The sequence below is a fragment of the Nicotiana tabacum genome, chromosome 13 (assembly GCF_000715075.1).
Source record: "Nicotiana tabacum cultivar K326 chromosome 13, ASM71507v2, whole genome shotgun sequence".
NCBI lineage: Eukaryota > Viridiplantae > Streptophyta > Magnoliopsida > Solanales > Solanaceae > Nicotiana > Nicotiana tabacum.
In genome coordinates this window covers 26300049-26314395 of record NC_134092.1, presented here as the reverse complement: position 1 = coordinate 26314395, position 14347 = coordinate 26300049, and the positions used below count along the sequence as shown (strand labels likewise).

General features: G+C 37.3%; 1 protein-coding gene across 1 annotated transcript; it reads right to left on the bottom strand.

The window, feature by feature from the left end:
* Positions 1-1706: 1706 nt before the first annotated feature.
* On the bottom strand, positions 1707-5098 carry LOC107783739 (inositol diphosphatase DSP3). The gene is made up of 5 exons (XM_016604758.2): positions 4694-5098; positions 4138-4231; positions 3080-3134; positions 2946-2989; positions 1707-2212 (listed from the first exon to the last, which is right to left on the bottom strand). The coding sequence occupies exons 1-5, from the start codon at positions 4837-4839 to the stop codon at positions 1958-1960; spliced, it is 594 nt and encodes a 197-aa protein (XP_016460244.1). The 5' UTR covers positions 4840-5098; the 3' UTR covers positions 1707-1957.
* Between the last annotated feature and the right edge of the window lie 9249 nt (positions 5099-14347).

Below are 14347 nucleotides of genomic sequence, written 5' to 3'. Positions count from 1 at the left end.
TTAGGGGTGGAGGTATAATCTGTTGCAATCTGCCAATAAATGTTAATATAGCAGTATCTTTAGATGAATGCATTAAAGATGACTTCATCCTAGATTTTAACACATACGCGTATGAACTAGTTTCCTCCAACAAAACAATATTAGCAAGTATACTAATGATGCTGTAGGTAAAAAAGCTACCTTGATGCGGTAGCCTTCTCCGTGACAGTAAGACAAATAGCGCAAAGCATAAGCTAAAGACATGGCATCTCGACTCATTAAAGAAAACCAATTCCAGTAGCGGAGACAGAATTTTCACTAAGGGGGTTCAAGCAAAAGAAAAAGTTAAAAAATTAAAAGAGATTGTTACTGGAATTGAACTTGCAACCTTACAAGAGATTTTGAACCCTTTTGACCAATAAACTATGCTTTTGGACTATGTTAAGGGGATTCAAAATATAAAATATAGAGGTGTAAACCGAATTTTGCCTTATTTTTCCACGAAGCCCCCTAAATCCGCCCCTGCGTATTACAGAGACAAACTAAATGCATATGTAATGTCCAGTTAGTTCAAACTCCAGATATTGGCAACCAACTGAAGTTAACATGCAAAGCATTAAGGCTGGGAAAGCAACAGCTCACACATTGGCAGAAAGAAAGAATGGTCATGGACTTAAGGCTATACTGAAAATCTGCGCGCCCAGCATGGCATCATATAGGGGTGTCAAATGGGCGGGTGGGTCAATTTTGGGCAGGTCAAAATGGGTTAAATCAATAATTGGACGGGTCATTTGACCCGCCCAAACGTTACTTGGGGTAAGATGTGTTGGGTCAAGATGGACTAAAATTTGGGTCATAGCCCAACCCCCCAACTCTTATCAATCTTTAGTTAATATATGTTATTTTTTTGTGAATTGTATAATTACTAAATAAGACTTTTATTCTTTTGTTATAGTCATATATAACATATCAAACAAAAAAATAAATTTATTTTTAAGATATTTTGGCAAAGTTACTCGTGGATCAATTTGGGCTAAAAATTAACTCAATTTTAAATGAGTTGAGATGGGTTGGGTCAAGATGGGTTGATTTCAATAAATTGGCGGGTCATTTGGGCTTGGGCCAAGCATCATATATCAATTCAGCGTTGCAGGTTTAGCTCCTATTAAAGTGTTGCTTTTGTTGTCTAAGTCTTTATATTTTATCTACTAGTTGCATCATAGGATGTGTCAATTTGAAATACTATACAGACTGATGTACATTTGCGAGATTAAGACCTGAAAAAGACATCTACTTATGATTTACTGATCTGGTTCCAATTCATTGGCCCAATATGTTGGACTCAAGAGATAGTTCTCTTGTAGTTTCAGGGGGCATCCATTTTAAACTAGGTTTAGAGAAGTCCTAGCGAAGTGAGTTTGAGAACTGGTTCTTGAATTAGTGACTATATCCAAGAATTTTTACTTTGCCATCCAAAGTTTTCAGGGTCTTTGCACAATAGTATTTGCACTTTTAAAGTAATGTTGTATCAAGTGATGTTAGGTCACAAGAAGAAACTCCTAAAGATTCAGTTTTTCAGCCATTTGAATGGAGTTTCTTTTTTCATTGTGATTCTTTTCTGTTGGATCACCAAACTTGACCAACTAGTTGATAACTTTTCAGGGTATTAAAGAAGAGAAAAAGAAGTTGATAAAGTGATAAAGTTTTTTTCTTGTGCAGAAAAAATAGAAGGAAGAATAGGTAGTGAATTAAGGCATTTGAGAAGTAGAGTATAGATGGATCTGAAGTAGTTTATAAAAACACCAAAGAAGCTTAAGGCTACAACGACTAATTGGTGAAGTAAAAAAGGTAACAGTTGTCAACTGCTACTGAGAACCTAACAGAACTTTTCACTTCGATGACACGCGGAATGGATTCTTATAATTGAATGAACAAAAGAATATCCAATCCCTTCAAAAAGTTGGGATGGATAATCCCTCTATAGAACAGAAGTCATCAGAGGTTTCTGCAGAATTTCTTCTCTATATAGCAAGCGCCTTTTCGTTGAACCATAGCACGTGTAGATTATGCTCTCGAGGCAATGCCTTATGCATGAACAATCGTAAGTCTCAAGAAATTTTAGGTCTGATTCTCTCCACTTTGTGCCTGCAAAATGCTTGTACTCCTCCATCACAGAAGACAAACACCAACTCTGCCATTTCCTGAGGCAGCCGACAATGCAGCCAGTGCGATGCTGCAGGAGTAAATGAAGTATGTGTTATAACCATAGCACGGGAATTGGAAATTGAAGCAGCAATGTCAAAACCCCGCGAGGGTCAAAGGCTGCCCTTTTTTTTACACTGAGCACATTGTATTTTTGAAATAATGGGTTCAACATCTAACATCTGTCGAAACTTTAGTGGTTTTTTCACAGACATGCACATATATGTTTCCTGTCGAAAATATTGAATTCAGTCGGACACATTGATAATAAGCATCAGCCTCTAAGGAGGATGAAGTAAAGAAAGCATTCAGTTCATCAGTATTCGAAAGGAAATACAAATAAGACTCAATTTTAAACATCCAATCAGAGTCCATGGTCCATCTATAGACTCTACAACAAGGAAAGCATATGTTTACTACTACTGAAAGCCAAGCAATCCAGACTACCAAGAGAAATCAAATGTTTCAAGCTCCAGCAGAACAGAAAGGTCAGTTTTGTAAGCAATGCAGACAATGAAACAGTACAAATTCAAATGAAACTCGAGAGAGAGAGAGAGAGAGATAAATGAACACGTGCGTACTGGATATAAGTTCATTATTGTGCAGCACAATTTGAGGATTGCATTTGCAAACCATAAATTTCCTTAGCATTCAGGCGCAAATAGAACAAAATGGACAGGTAAGCATAGGCTACAAAACCAACAACTGCAGAAAAAATGCTCATCTTAGAGCTGCCCAAGTTAAAAAGAACGAACTTAACGCACCTTTCCGCGCTTGCAGTGGATAAGAACTGGATGGTTTCTGACATCTAAAGACAAAAAGAAAAGAATGCCACCATTTATATACTAGAATATAGGCCTAAAATACATGATATAGAGAAAATGCTAGAGATTGATACCTGTTAGCACTTTCAAAGCCTCTGTTATAGCACTCCTCGACATAGCTGATGCCTCCTGAAAGGAAAAAAAACTTCCAACTTTTCAACCAAGATTATAAGAATTTAACTGAAAAGCCTCTCACTCAAAAAACATTGAGAAACAAAACAGTAGATACAAAAATTGTCACAAGGCTGAATCTTGATCTTGCTAATTACAACATTAACTAACTTCAATGCAATCTAAACTCTGAACTTGGCAGCACTATTCCTATGTGGAACATAAACTGAGCATTCAATTTTAAGATATAAACAGAAGAAATAAAAATGGATGTCTGTATTGCAACTCTATTAGGAACAAAATGCACCATTTCTGTAAAAATCAAAAGCCGGATTATCGAGACCCAACATCTATCAATCAACTATTCTGAATCCCACGATAGTTGGAGTCGGCTATATTAATTCGTACCTTATAGGATTCTTCATAATTAGATTATTTTGCTATACTCGTTACCCTACCGTAACCTTCCCCCTCTATACCAACCTTGGAATCTGCTATACAGTCAGACTTTTCTATAATAACTATTCTCTATAACAGCATTTCGCTATAACGGCCAAGTTTTCTTGGAATCGATTTTTCATGTTATGTTATATTATATGTTCTTTACAACAGCATTTCGTTATAGCAGCCAAATAATTTCCAGACAAATACATTGTTATAGAGATGTTTGACAATACTTGCAAATCTCACATAGGGAGACTTGATAAAACCCAATATAGTACCTAAAATTTTGCATATTGTTTGCTAATCTGCCTCAAACAGAAAAGGAACAAGTAAAGGTGAAATATTCTTTGAGAAAACAAAGAAGCATTCACATAGTTTTGGTTATATATGAAGTGGTTGTACATTTCTTTTTTCAACCAAGAAAATGTATAATCATTCATGAAACAACAGCCCCAATATAAAAACAAATTCTACAGAATAGTCCACAGTGATATGCTTAAAAGACAAACTTGAGTTAATTGATTATAGCAAAGTTTTACAAATAAAAGAAAAAACTGATAGAAGAACAATAAACTACCTTAGTGCCATCCATTCCAAATTGGAAAAGCTTTATATTGTTAAAGCGAAGAAACTCCAAATTCTCTTCAGGATAAGGCTCTGGACACAAACATCTGCAGACAAAAAAAAAAAATCAATCCTCAGTTCCCCACAATGAGAAGGACAAACTCAGAGAATCTTGAAAAAAATAATGAGAAATTAATATTCAAAAAGACCCTTTCTTTTTTCCTCTCTTCCTCTTTTCTAGAGAAATTTAACCAGTAAGTTAACATATAAGACTTGATACAGAAAATTGGCTATCATTATAGGTCTAACTTAAACTGACAGTGCAAAAACTATTTTCAGTGTCACTAAACGCAACAACAACGCTAAGTTGCAGCCCCAAACAAGTTAGAGTCGACTATATGAATCCTTACTGACAGTATTTTCATTTAAATTAATCTCACGTCAACATAATATAAATTAAATTTTGTTTTAAAAAGTACTAGAAGTTCTCTTATGTTTCCTACTGAAATAAGAATCTCTAATAGCTAAAATAGAACATAAGCTCAATGAAAAAAAAAATAGAGACTAACATGATAGAGCTCAGATTGAGTGACTGCAAAAATGGAAAATTGGAGGGCTGAGGGAAGCCACTTCTGTAAATGCAGTTATCTTCCACTATTGAGAAATTTGTGGGTGGCACCAACATACCATCATCTTCTTGCAAAATCAACTCCATTTGTATACTTTCTTTTTTTGTTGCTATTTAATCTCGAATTTACAGAAAAATAAATATAATAACAATTAAGTCTCAAATCCAAGAAAATTGGAGTCAGACTATGAATCTTCACATAAAAATGTTTCAACTGAAAATCAAGAAAAGGTTTCAGTTGTCATGTTGGATTCTTGAAAAAAGATTCTTCTAATAATTCAGCTAAAAAGCAAAAAGGTTCATGTTTGTTGGGAATCTAGTGAATATTGTCCAAGTTTACATAGATAACTATTAATATGTCTATTTACGTACGTTAAATGGTGGCCCTTACACTATCCAAATGTTTTTGACCTTTCAAATTGCTAAAATTATGTTCATTTCTTTAGGATTATTCTTGTCCAAGAGATAATATCATGTATAGGTGTAATTTTTGTCTCCATATATGTATCGAAAATGAAGCAAAAAAATATATAATTGAGCAGTCACAGTCTGCACTTTTTCCTTAAATTATTTAATTAGTTAGTTTTATTTTGTATGACAATTTGATTTTTCTGAGGTCACACTTATCTGAGAGGAAATTCAACAAAAAGTTCTTTTTGAGTGGGATATTGAATCAAGCTAGGTGTAACATGCACTTTTTTATGAAATTGCTTGAACTTGTCAAGCTCGAGTGTCTATGCAACTTTCTTTTTGGTTTTGATTTTCAATTAGGTATGTGATATTTGCACATTAATTAAGTTGGATTCACATTGCGTAAGGCTTTTAAAAGGGAAAGCGTTCCTTACGAGAATTGTTTTCATTTCAAGGCTCGAAGTCAAGATCTCATCGTATTCATTCCATCATACATCTTGATGATGTCTATGCAATTATTATGGCCAGATGCTATCGTAATATTTGAAAGTGTCCATCACTTCAAAATTTGAAACTTAAATAATTAAAGTTAGATGTAAGAGAATACGTTACTAGTATATTTCTTATAATAACATACTAAAAATCACTATCAGATTAAAAGGTAAAATTGTGAAAAGTATGAATGCCCTATATAATTGGGGTAGACTCAGCAGCTTTATTCACTAAATCATTACTATGAAAACAAATTTCATTTTTATTGTTAAAAAAATAATTGGGATGCATACGACATTTTGTGGACGCAGTACGACGTACACATGTAGCTCTATTATTTTTTTTTTTTTAATTTAAGAAAAATGGTTATCCTTTCTCTAACTTGAGGTAAACTTGTAACAGTCAAAAAAACTAGGGTCCCATTGGTGTACTATATGTGGAGTCCGGAACCGAAGTGTTATTTTTTTGGATTCAAAGTATTAAAATATGTGAAAAAAATAACTGGTGATCATTTTATGTATAGCGCATGAATTGCATGTGTTATACCTTAACGTCACGTTTGTCCGTTAAGGTATAGCACATGAAATACATGCGTTATACCTGATTTTCAAAAGGCGGTCAAAGTACAGCTATAGCGCATCTAATAACCTGAAGTTGAAAAGACCCCCCCCCCCTCCCAATTTTAAAAGCTTAAAGCTACATTGGAGTCCACTCGTCCCCAAAAATCGTGTCCCATCATTATTTTAGCGAGCTAACACCTGATCCAAGGCGTTGTCGTGTAGTGGAACTCTTTTATTGTCCGTTTCTATGGTCAAATCTTTTTTCTTTCTCAATTCAAAAAACTCCTTTTATTGTCCGTTTCTATGGTCAAATCTTTTTTCTTTCTCAATTCAAAAAACTCTAAAAAGAGGTATTCTGAATCACTTTTGTAATATAACTCATGTATATAATTGACTAATTAGTTATTTTTAATGTGTTGTATGCTTTTGTGATCGTTTTTTGAAATATTTAATTTTTTTATTTTTTATCCGGATTAGTTTATTTATGTGCAAAAAATTATGAAATTGTATATTTTTCTTTTGTTGAATAATTAGTGGTATATGTGACTTTAGTGCTGTACATATAATAATACGTGACTTTAGTATTATTTTGTGCCCTTTAGTGTTATGTAGTGCATTTTATTGTTATGTAGTGCTTTTTAGCCTAGTAGAACTGATAATAAATTTTAATTTATATTAGTTGAAGTTGTTTATGGCCATTTAGAGTAGTGTGACTTTAGTATTCTTTAGAATTTTTTAGTGTAGAATAAAAACTATGTACCCTCATTAACTAACCCGGTTAGAGCACTCAATTATGGATCAAATGTTAGTCAATTATTAAGTGTTTAGTGAATGTATTATTATATAACAATCAATAATTAGATATAAATCATAAAATAATTAGTTGGCAGTACAAAAGAGACGCTGCCAGATTTTTGTGTAATATATAAAAGTTAACAAACAAATTGTTGAAATAAATACTTAATAGTGAAGTATTAAAAATAACATCAAATAGTTAAATAAATTAAGTATTTAGTATTGTTTTAATCAGGAATAAGATTGTTAAAAAACTGACGGTACGTAAAAGAGATTGTGCCATTTTATTAAATTAAGATATAAATCATTATTAACGCAAAAAAAAATTAATAATATTTTTTATATGAATAATTATTAAATATATCGAGATTAGTTAACAAAATTAAATATTTAATTTTCTTATAAACCAAAAATATCTAGGGAAAAAAAATGATCGTTCAAACAAAATCCTGCCAAATTTTAGTCAAAAAATCTAAGAAACTAACATATAAATAATTATTTTATTTATCAACCTAAGTAATAATATAGAAAATTTATCGATTAAATATTAATATAAAAAATATCGCAATATATTTAAAGATGTTAAACGGTTAAAGAGAAAAATACTTTAATTAATATCATTCAATTTACAGACATCATCACGGATCCTCCCCTTGTGCATCCTGAACCTGTTGTTCGAGAGCTACTGTTGCTCCAGGCTGGCCATAGGTCTTCACAGATCTGGGATGGGCAGTTGTTGTCCCAGACCTTCCGCCCCAGATGTATAGACGATCTTTGGGAATTCATTAGGGACCACCCACTTCATCCCCGTATAGTTACATGCGTTGAGCATGCGGGGTTTTACCGAATTATAGAGATCGATCGGTTACAGTTCGACTGGCCCCTGATCACAGCTATGATTGCGTGGTGGCGACCAGAGACTCACACATTTCATCTACCTATCGGCGAGGCTACCATCACGCTAGAGGACGTGGAGGTTCTATTCGGTTTGCCCGTTGATGGTATGGTTGACAGCTACCCGCATGCTCTTAGGGATTATACGAGAGAGGACTATCTACATATGTTGCAAAGGCTCACCGATTTCCAGCCTCCGGAGTCGGCTGTTTTGAGCGGTGCTAGTCGATTGCAGTTGTCACCCGTTAGGAAGCATCTGGTGGCGCTGCACACGGAGATCGCGTATGACTCACCGGTAGAGGCTATTGAGTGGCAGACAAGGTTGTTTTTGCTGATGATGTTTGGTGGTATTCTGTTCCCGAACACTTCGGGAAACCTATTTAGCTTGTGATTTCTACATCATCTGGAGCGACTAGATGAGTTACCTACTTGCAGTTAGGGTGGAATTGTTCTAACCTACCTTTATAAGCAGTTGTGTCGGTCGTCCATGAGCACCGTGAGAGACGTCGCCGGTTTTATTCCGCTGCTGCAAGTGATAACATTATCAATTCTTTTCATGATTATAACAGAGTTAGTATAAAATCACTTAAATTTTACGTCCACAATCAATATTAGGTTTGGGTTTGGGAGCGGTTCATGCTAATCTATCTACCTCTCCCAACGATAGCTCCAGATGCACCACATACACTGTTTCTACCACTTGCTAGGAGGTGGGTAGATAGGCGAGGCCGCGCTCGCGAGGTCGAGGCTCGACATCATCTCCCTTTATTACAGGGATCTGTTGGATTTACTTGAAGACGCTCATGTAAATATATGACTAAGTTTGATTAGTAATGCTTGATATTATCACGACCCAAAATCTCACCTGTCATGATGGCGCCTATATCAATACTAGGCAAGCCGAAAATCTCAATAAAAGGGCCTCATGTAAATAGTGGTCATAAATTATTCGGTCACTCGGTACTGTTTTTGTCCAATCCAGCCCAGGGTGTTCCAACCCGTTTATAAATACACATCGACTGACAGTCAGGCACCCAGTACCATATAAGGCCAATCCATCCCTGGGATAATTTTACCCCCAAATATAACTAATACAGACAAGATCCATGTCTAGGTAAACTTATTACAATACAAATAAGTAAGGCAAGTCCATGCCCTAGGAAATCCATCCCAAATATATATATAATCATCGTAAGTAAGGCAAGTCCATGCCCTGGGAAGTCCATTCCGAATATATATAATCATCTACGCTCACTGGGGGGGTGTGTACAGACTCCGGAGGGGCTCCTTCAACCCAAGCGTAATACAAAGCCAATATGGTCTACTGGAGGCGGGCAGTCCCGATCTGTATAATAACAAAACCTAAGGCGTGCTGCAGGCGGGCAGTCCCGATCCATAAAATAGTAAAGCCTATAAGGCCTGCTGCAAGCGGGCAGCCCCGATCCATAAAATAGTAAAGCCAATAAGGCCTGCTGCAGGCGGACAGCCCCGATCCAGAACAATAATAATGTATAAAGCCATTCTGACCTGCTGTAGGCGGGCAACCCCGGTCCATTTAATAATAACATATATAAAGCCAATATGGCCTGTTGCGGTTGGCAGTTCGATCTTATAAATATCCTCACAATAGACGTATATGACTGAGTGAGAAATGTATATTTTTAAAACAATTAATTCAACAGCAACACGACCCCATGGGTCCCAAAATATCGGCACGTAGCCTACATATGATCTTTAATAAAAGCCTCAGCTCAATTTCTCTAACATGTTCAGATAATAACATGATTCTTTAATCTTTACAACTTCACGGGATTTATATAAGTCACAATTTCTATGGTGTATGTCTACACGCTCGTCAACTATCATGTGTGTCACCTCCAAACAGTTTGTATAACACAAATTCGGGGATTCATATCATCAGAACCAAGTTTAGAAGTGTTACTTACCTCAAATCGTGTAATTCTTTACTCCGGTATGCCTTTTCCTCGTGAATTTGCCTCCAAACTACTCGAATATAGCCACAATTAATTTGGTTCAGTCAACACAAATTATAGAAATTAATTCCATATCAAACTACTAATTTTTTCACAAAATCCAAAATTACACTCAAAATATCGCCCGTGGGGACCACGTCTCGGAACCCGACGAATTATAAAAATTAATTCTATATCAAATTACTAATTTAACCAATACTGAGTTAAGAACACTTACCCCATTATTTTCCTTGAAAATCTCCCAAATATCGCCTCTTCCCGAGCTCAAATCCGTCAAAAATGAAAAATGGGATGAAGTCCCATTTTCAGAATTTAAATGTGCTGCCCATTCATTTACCCTATGCGATCGCGGCAAAACACCCGCGATCGCAAAGCACAAAATTTTTCTAGCCCTTTTTTACGCTATGCGATCGCGGCCATTCTCCCGCGATCGCTAAGAACAAATTCCCCAACAGCCTTGTCCAACTTCTTCCGTACATCCTTTAGTATAATAGTCATAACATTTTGTACACAACTCTAAATGATAAATGATTTACATTTCTGAAAACTAGACACAAAGGGATACAACTTTTATTTTTGGAGCATCTCCAAATTCCTTATAGATTGCGAGTTATAAGCTTCCAAAGTCGGGTCAGTGCAACAGAAAATTTCCTCTACGCGATCGCGAAAGGCCTTCCGCGATCGCGATTCACTGGTCATTTTTTCCCATTTTGTGCTTCGCTATCGTGGCCAATTCCACGCGATCGCACAGCACACTGTTGTAGCCAAAAACCAGCAACTTTAAATGGCTTAAAAATGGTCCGAAACCACCCTGAAACTCACCCGAGGCCCCCGGGACCTCAATCAAATACACCATCAAGTCCCAAAATATCATACGAACTTAGTCGAAGCCTTGAATCACATCAAACAATGCTAAAACCACGAATCGCACCTCAATTCAAGCCTAATGAACTTTGAACTTTCAAATTCTATATCTTGTGCTGAAATACATCAAATCAATCCGGAATGACTTCAAATTTCGCACACAAGTCATAAATAACATAACAAAGTTATTCCAATTTTCAGAATCAGAATCTGACCTCCATATCAAAAAGTCAACCCCCTGGTCAAACTTCCCAAAAATTCAACTTTCGGCATTTCAGGCCTAATTCCACTACATACCTCAAAAAATATTTTCGGACATACACCTAAGTCCAAAATCATCATACGGAGCTATTGGAATCATCAAAACTTTATTACGGGGTCGTTTACACATAAGTCACCATCCGATCAAATATTTCAACTTAAGCTTCCAACATGAAATTTATTCTTCCAAGCTAACTCTAAAATACCTTAAAAATCAAAACCGACAATTCTCACAAGTCATAATACCTCGTAGGAAGTTATTCAAGACTTAAAATAGTTGAAAGGAGCGCAAATACTCAAAACGATCGGTCGGGTCATTACAAATATGTATTGCGTTTACTCATGATTCTTGTGTTTAACAAATAGTTCATATGGCCATACAACGACGAGCTCATCGCTGGATTGCCAAATTATTACTCCTGCAGTCGAACTATGTGGATGTCTTCAGTCCCACTTATATGTCTCGATATAGTCGAGCATCATGCCACCGATCGAGTCCTTTGACAGTTTGGTTGACGCCACATTATACCCATTCTGCCCAGTTGCCATTCCACACATTACGAGCGGGATGATCGCAGTAAGGTCGACCAGACATACTTGGCCTGGCTAAAGGCCCAGATAGAGGATTGGGATTTAAGATATGGCCTGATTCCGTCATACCCTCCACATGACCGTGTTGACGGGGAGCATGGGTACATATTTTGGTATCGCTGTGTTACTCCCCTTCTGATCGGGAATCATGTTCATCGCGATGGTCGTCGGTATGTTCCATACGACTGGAGGCATGAGGTACTGGTATGTTATCTGATATACTTACTTATCATGTTACATTACTTTAACATCCTTCCTTAATTAATATATTATATGTTATGCAGGTTATTGGCTTGCATCGTTTCTACCAGTTGGGACTGGAGATGCTACAGCACGCAGGCGACGGAGCGGCAGTTATGCACAGGTTTGGTCGTCGGGTTGCTGATCTTGCTGCTTACACATTAAGAGCTGCCTGAGAGGATGCGCGGTTAGGTTACGAGACTGTGTATGTACCGTCTGAGGAGTACCATCATGGGCCACAGGTGGCCCCAGCACGTGATAGACATGGCAGGCATGGCCAGAGAGGAAAGGGTAGCCCACGTGGTCGTGGTTGTCGGTGAGGTCGGGGTCCCCAGTAAGGGGACATTGAGGCACTCGTGGAGGATATTAGAAATGATCAACCGGGTGACTACCCTGAGCCACACGATGCTCGTCATGACATGCCATCATTCAGCCTTCAACTATCATCGGGGACTTCACAATTGACCCCGTCAGCTCCAGTGTTGATCGCGGGCATCGCCATTACGCAGTATGATTAGGATCAATATTTTCCTGGTCGTCCAAAACCATCGAGGGTTGCTGAGGATCGTGCGATAGGAGAGGTGCATAGTGGTCGACGACTAAGTTATGGCTCTTCATCGAGGGCTGTTGAGGATCTGTCAGGCACAATTAGGGAGACATCAATAATTCCTTGAAAGACTCTGACACGTTTGTAGTCAAAATTCCCCATCTTCTGCCACCATCCTTATGCAAAGTCTACTTATTAAGCTCATGTTGTGTCAACTAACGATAAGCTCCTGGTCTTCCTGCCTGATCAATTCCATTCGCCTCCTGAATTTACCCTTTTGATGATTTGTTGTATCCATCCACATTAAATCATATAAGCTCTTGCTTGGATGAGCCCGCTGGAAGTTGGACTTCAAGTTCCTAATACAGTAATGGTGGTAGTCATACGGTTCCTTCCATGCATCCAAAGTCTGTACAGAACGTAAAATCCCACCATGCTGATTAAATATTAGATAAATACCTGGATAATGCAATGACAATCAACATCTTAATATACTTTCCATAGACATGAGCGTCGTCTATGGAGATTACCTGCCGACAATGCACAAAACCATCAATGGCTGGTTTAAATGCCCATAACACATATTTGAATATGAATTCTAATATTCCCGGACTCAGCTCAAGCTCTCATTCAATAACAGTCCCGGGGTTAAAGTGTTGCAAAGCAGCCATGTACCTGGGTAGAGCGGCAAATGACTTATCCCAATTACGATAAACAATCTCAAACTAACGTTTACGCCCGAGAAATGCCTTTCTTTTGGTAATGGTACAACCATATACCTGGTGGACAGATGTTATACACTCTTTAATCTTGTACATTATGGACGATTCAATGTGTGGAATCAAGACAAGAGAAATCAAGTCAGCATTCAAGTTAAAATGATTCCCATTGAATGTGTCCATATCACAAGTGTGGCTGCCAATGTATTTCCCCACAATCCAAATATTTTTTTTCAACTTTCTCGCACGCAACATCCATCTATAACCTTGAAACCATCTACGACAAATAACCTTATATACTTGCGGACATGACTCATGAACCTCGATCTCACGACACTCTTTTATGCTGTAAATTTGCACCGCACTGCTAAGGCGCGCTTTATCAGCAAGAAGCATATTCTTTGACAACACTATTGATCAAATTCATCCCACATTGCTGTCCGGATATCATCAAGATCCCTTGTGAGGGCATCCATATCCGGCATACTGGGCAACTGATCAAGGTATGGAATCTCCCTTGAATGAAAGGGCACATGAGACTCGTACACTCTCGGTCTAACAGGATGTGGATTCTTCATATATGGAACATGCTCATTGGTGGCATCATGCTCACTCATCAAATCAGGTTGTTCATTCTCATTCTCATCAGCAAAGTGCGTTTCCTCATCATCACGTCCTCATTAGGGAAGGGTGTATCATCTCCAGACTCATCAGCATTGTTGTCATAATCACTATTATCTTCCTGACTCTGTGCATCTGCCAGATCCTGATTAAATATATCATCTTCGGGCAACTGAGTAAGGACAGGACCTTCATGTTGCTCGTTATCACTGCACAACCAATAAAATAATGAGTTTCTCAAAGTCATCCCAACATTATATATTAACTGTATCTCTTAACTTACAATTTATAATCGGTTGATAGCCCATGATGCACATTATCGAGTTACTGATGACTCCCGGATGGACCAGCATGATCCAAACCACCAAAATTAGGCATATTCCAACTGTTGGTTGGTACATAACTTGTAAAATTCATATCTGGCTGGTACCCCCTTTGGAAGATATGAGTGTTAGTACGAATATGATACATAAAAAAATCATACTAAGAAAAGAAAAATTGAAATTTACCACTCGGCGCGTGAATTATGTAAACTTGGGGAGAAATTATGTCCTCGCTCCTCATTTACCCGTAGAGATAAGTTTAGATCTGGCCAGACTCTTTCAA

Excerpts from the sequence above, each read along its gene's own strand:
- LOC107783739 (XM_016604758.2), bottom strand. The coding sequence starts at position 4,839 with ATGGAGTTGATTTTGCAAGAAGATGATGGTATGTTGGTGCCACCCACA. Across the intron at positions 2,990-3,079 it reads GGCTTTGAAAGTGCTAACAG|ATGTCAGAAACCATCCAGTT; the intron begins GTATCAATCTCT and ends TTTTGTCTTTAG. Across the intron at positions 2,213-2,945 it reads TCCACTGCAAGCGCGGAAAG|CATCGCACTGGCTGCATTGT; the intron begins GTGCGTTAAGTT and ends TTACTCCTGCAG.